Raw genomic sequence first — 5,398 nt, forward strand, 5'->3', positions numbered from 1 at the left:
CCTTCAAGATCAAAATAAAGATCTCAATCCTGCGTTTCTTTTCTCTTGTCAAATCCCCACAGCTTTGTCTCGAAAGTTAAATAATCAACCGTATTGTTTCTATTTCGACGAAGTCTCATGATATTTGCCAAGGTGGGAGAGCAGATTTAGCTCATCTGATGGGAGAACATAATTGACATGATAGGGAAGATAAGAATGAGTACAAGAATAATACATTGTATGACAAAAAAAAATGTGCAATTAAATGGCTTTACAGAATGTCGTCATGCAAGCTATCGATCTCCGTGTGCACCTCGGCCTCATCAGCGAACGTCCAGGGGCTAATCGACGAAATGAGGTCTCGCTTTAGGGATATCGTCGCCGATGTCGATTACTTCAAACTCCCGTACAACGATATCGACAAGTTCTCCGTCGCAGACAGCGGCATTGATGTCATGCTCTTGTGCCACTCCATACACAACAGGCGGTTCGCCATCACGGACGTGACTGACGCCCTCTATCAAAAGTTTCTGCCTAAAGCAGCAAGAGTTGTGGGTAAGGTTTATTGCCACTTGATCTACTTACTATCAGATGGTCTGCTTCCCAGTTTGTTTAACACCACTATGGCTAAACTCATTTAGTCTATTGTCAATTTCTTCTGATGCCCATGTGGTCTAATCGTCACTTGGTCTAATACCCAGTTTGGCTAATTATTGTTCCATCTAATAATCAGATGGTCTAATCTCAATATCTCCTTAGGGTCCCCCCCCCCCCCCCCCCACTGTGGTCTAATAAACTGTGGGTTATACGAAATGGGCACAGCCAACCTGGAAGTAGGCCAACTGGTAATGAGTCTTAGTGGAAATTAGACTAAATGGTCATTAGACGAACTGGTTGTAGACGAAACGGGATTAGACCATGTGGGTTGAGACTAAATGGCTATTGGACGAAGTGGGAGTAGACCATGATTTTGATAAATCACCGTGGGTAAGACGAACGATTTATAGATAATGTGATTTATTCGTCGTGGAAATGATGACACATATCAATTGTTATAGTGTATGTCGATGTGAACGGAAACAGATTATATTTGTTGTGCTCCAGTGATATCCATTAGGTTTAGTCAGTCTGTAAACGGTTAGGCCTGCAGTTTTATATTTGTGCATATCCTCTGTTGTCCAGTATAGATACGACCTCTTTCTTATTAGATGCGGACTACTTTATTATGAGTGTTCTCCATCTTCGCGTCAATTTCTTTCTCATTCTTCCTTCTTCTTTCTGTCTCTGTCTTTACTGTTTTTGGTTCTGTTTTCTGTCTTTTCGTTATGTATGGTCTCAATTATGAACGATACTCTTAACAATGATCCTCGAGAATTTGAGGAAATAAAGATCATGTCCACGATTATGAATATCTATCTCATAAAATCCTGCCTTATTTTCTGATTCTCCAACGGCGTAAATCCGTACTGAGGAGTGGGGGGGGGGGGTGGTCACCATCACCACGATTACAAGCCCATAACCGGACGGCTTGGGGGTGGGGGGGGGGGGGGGAGAAAGCTTGGTGCCCCCCCCCCCCCCACACACACGCACACACTTTACAGGGATCGGATGTCCCACTCTTTTGCATGAAATATAAAGTGGGAGGAAAGTGGCAGCAAAAATATGAAGACTTTTTGTTCTTGTTGCTTTTGTTTTTTTGCTTGTCAGATGACTTTCGGCGGAAAATCAGACCTTTAAAGTATGATTTTTTTTAAAAATACCTATGAGAGGGAGCGGAACGACCGAACGGGGGGAGGGTATGTGGGGGGGGGGGGGTATCCCTCTCCCACACGTGGAAGATTTTGCATTTTCAGACCTGAAATTCAGCGATCTGGCGCACACTTTTGGTGAAAATTTTTTCTTTTCTTTAAAAAAAAATAAGAAAATGAAATATTCACAATATATTATTGAATGACTAAATCGTGGTATTTCAGCTCTTGCTCCGCCTGTGCGACATCACTGTGAAGGCCTACTAAATAATGGGGCCTATCACCGGCGTAGACAGGATTTGATCTTAGGAGGAGCGGTTATGTGAGGGAGCGAAGCAAGCGGGGGGGGGGGGGGGGGAGGGTATGGTAGGGGGATTTCCCCCTCACACGGTGAAATCCTTTTGCATTGAAAATTTTGACATTTTACAGTCCCAAAACTGCCGTTTGTAACTATATTCTTCGCTTTGGAAAGTAAGGGGGCGGGGGCGCACCGGGCGAAAACTGCTGGCAATTACTGGCAGCAACATCAGGAGAATGGCATAGCGATTAAATGCGAGCGAGCGAAGCGAGCGAGCTTGAAAATTTTGATATTTTGCAGTCCCAAAACTGCCGTTTGTAGCTATATTTTTCGCTTTGGAAATTAAGGAGGGCGCACCGGGCGAAAACTGCTGGCAATTACTGGCAGCAACCTCAGGAGAATGGAATAATGATTAAATGCGAGCGAGCGAAGCGAGCGAGCTTGAAAATGTTGACATTTTACAGTCCCAAAACTGCCGATTGAAGCTATATTTTTCGCTTTGGAAACTAAGGGGGGCGCACCGGGCGAAAACTGCTGGCAATTACTGGCAGCAACATCAGGAGAATGGAATAATGATTAAATGCGAGCGAGCGAGGAGAGCGAGCTTGAAAATTTTGACATTTTACAATCCCAAAACTGCCGTTTGTAGCTATATTTTTCGCTTTGGAAATTAAGGGGGGCGCACCGGGCGAAAACTGCTGGCAATTACTGGCAGCAACATCAGGAGAATGGTATAATGATCGAATGCGAGCGAGCGAAGAGAACGAGCTTGAAAATTTTGACATTTTGCAGTCCAAAAACTGCCGTTTGTAGCTAGTATATTTTCGCTTTGGAAATTAAGGGGGGGGGGGGCGCACCGGGCGAAAACTGCTGGCAATTACTGGCAGCAACATCAGGAGAATGGAATAATGATTAAATGCCAGCGAGCGAGGAGAGCGAGCTTGAAAATTTTGACATTTTACAATCCCCAAACTGCCGTTTGTAGCTATATTTTTCGCTTTGGAAATTAAGACGGCGCATCGGGCGAAAACTGCTGGCAATTACTGGCAGCAACCTCAGGAGAATGGAATAATGATTAAATGCGAGCGAGCGAAGCGAGCGAGCTTGAAAATTTTGACATTTTACAGTCCCAAAACTGCCGATTGAAGCTATATTTTTCGCTTTGGAAACTAAGGGGGGGGGGGGGGGGCGCACCGGGCGAAAACTGCTGGCAATTACTGGCAGCAACATCAGGAGAATGGAATAATGATTAAATGCGAGCGAGCGAAGCGAGCGAGCTTGAAAATTTTGACATTTTACAGTCCAAAAACTGCCGTTTGTAGCAATATTTTTCGCTTTGGAAATTAAGGGGGGGGGGGGGGGCGCACCTGGCGAAAACTGCTGGCAATTACTGGCAGCAACATCAGGAGAATGGAATAATGATTAAATGCGAGCGAGCGAGGAGAGCGAGCTTGAAAATTTTGACATTTTACAATCCCCAAACTGCCGTTTGTAGCTATATTTTTCGCTTTGGAAAGTAAGGGGGCGCATCGGGCGAAAACTGCTGGCAATTACTGGCAGCAACCTCAGGAGAATGGAATAATGATTTAATGCGAGCGAGCGAAGCGAGCGAGCTTGAAAATTTTGACATTTTACAGTCCCAAAACTGCCGTTTGTAGATAAATTTTTCGCTTTGGAAATTAAGGGGGGCGCACTGGGCGCAACTGCTGTCAGTCACTATCAGCAACATCAGGAGAATGGCATAGCGGTTAAATGCGAGCGAGCGGAGCGAGCGAGCTTGAAAATTTTGACATTTTACACTCCAAAAACTGCCGTTTGTAGCTATATTTTTCGCTTTTGTTCGTCCCACTTTATCGGGGAACCATCCCCCCCCCCCCATTGATGCCTCTGCATATGAGGGTGCTTTTGTTAAGTGAAAGATCTGCTGCACACTCTTTGATAAATTAGGGAAATATACGTCAATGTCAAAATTGTGCAAAGTTATCGAAAGGGATCCTGTATAGCGGAGCTTTTGCATGTTTATGATTGCAATACAACGATCTGGTGCAGAGTTCTGGCGATTTTTCGACAATTCGAGATTTGTCCTCATCTCGGGAATTGCTTGGGGGATAAATTATTTGTCTGCCTAAACACTTCCGCAGGGGCGGGGCAAATGCCCCTTTGCCCCCCCCCCCCCCCAATAGATTCGACGCCCCTGATCTTCCCTGGGTATGCCCATAGATGTATCCTGACTGAGTCATTAGTCACTGTCGTTTCTCAGGAATGATTCAGGAAATGGAGGGGGTTCAATTATGGCGATATAGTTTGTGTGTTTGTTTGTTTGTTTGTTTTCGTACATATTTTGCAGATGGTCCCCAGTTACTCGCGCATGCTTAGGCCTACATGTAGGCCTATATTGACGTTGTCAACGTCTGAGCCAGACCTTACAGTGTATGTCAATGTTACTTTCTTCGCGAGCGAGCGAAGCGAGCTAGCGCTTGAGAAAATTATGCATACATTTTCCTACAAGATAGAATACTGTTCAGCTCTGTTACCTGTCTGAAGGCCGGCGTAAAAACGTCATGCAATATGCCAAAATTGATACAATCACATTTCTGCCTCCTCCATTTTTCCCCTCAAAATTCTGGGGGGGGGGGATGATTGAACAGGCCATCCCCCCTCCTCCATTTCAGGGGGGGGGGGATATATCCCCCCATCCCCCCGGGATTTACGCCCATGTGATTCTCGACTTCACTCGCCGTAGATCTTACTTTTACATCTCACGTCTGTTCTCCTTCAGAGTATCAATAAACATTGTTCCTTGCTGTCATTGGTTTACTTATGTCTGATTGTGGCAGGAAAAAGCAGAGTTGGCGTGATAGTGCACGACATGCCCAAGGACAAGTTCGACCGACCCGACGTGTATGCCAGAGAAATGAATGTCTTCCGCAGACAGCAACCCAAGACGTTCAAGAATTCCGCGTTGGCGATGATCGCGGGAAAACTGGACTTCAAACCGGTGGAGATCATCCCCGATGACTGGGCGAGGCTGGAGGGATTTGTGAGGGAGGCGTCATTACACTCAAGGCAGCAAACAGAAAGGGGCAATAATAAGTCACTCGACAGGCAATGTTTGATCGTCACCTTGGCTCTCATCGTCACTGCTCTGGTCTTGGTTTAGTCTGCCACCTAATGCCGCCATCCAGGCTGGAATTCTCACCATTCAGAAATGATACGCAATGACCCCATGTGTATCCGTTCACGTTAATGTGACCTCTGACTTGTACATTTCTTCCTATACATGTTATTATAACATTTCAGGTCTTATACGCAATCATCTTACTCCCCTCGTTAATGTGTGTGTGCGGTTTTTTTGTGTGTGTGTTATTGTTGC

General features: G+C 45.3%; 1 protein-coding gene across 1 annotated transcript; it reads left to right on the forward strand.

The window, feature by feature from the left end:
• Positions 1 to 257: 257 nt before the first annotated feature.
• Positions 258 to 5,185, forward strand: LOC139708233 (uncharacterized). The gene is made up of 2 exons (XM_071620202.1): positions 258 to 534; positions 4,863 to 5,185. Exons 1-2 carry the CDS (start codon positions 258 to 260, stop codon positions 5,183 to 5,185), a joined length of 600 nt encoding a protein of 199 aa, XP_071476303.1.
• Positions 5,186 to 5,398: the final 213 nt, after the last annotated feature.

This window comes from Diadema antillarum, unplaced genomic scaffold (genome assembly GCF_040938485.1).
Source record: "Diadema antillarum isolate AM-2024a unplaced genomic scaffold, OU_Dant_1.0 seq00001321_RagTag, whole genome shotgun sequence".
Taxonomy (NCBI): domain Eukaryota; kingdom Metazoa; phylum Echinodermata; class Echinoidea; order Diadematoida; family Diadematidae; genus Diadema; species Diadema antillarum.

Bases quoted from the DNA above. Each gene is read 5' to 3' on its own strand.
- LOC139708233 (XM_071620202.1), top strand. From the start codon at position 258: ATGTCGTCATGCAAGCTATCGATCTCCGTGTGCACCTCGGCCTCATCA. The intron at 535-4,862 runs GTAAGGTTTATT...TGATTGTGGCAG, and splicing joins TAAAGCAGCAAGAGTTGTGG to GAAAAAGCAGAGTTGGCGTG.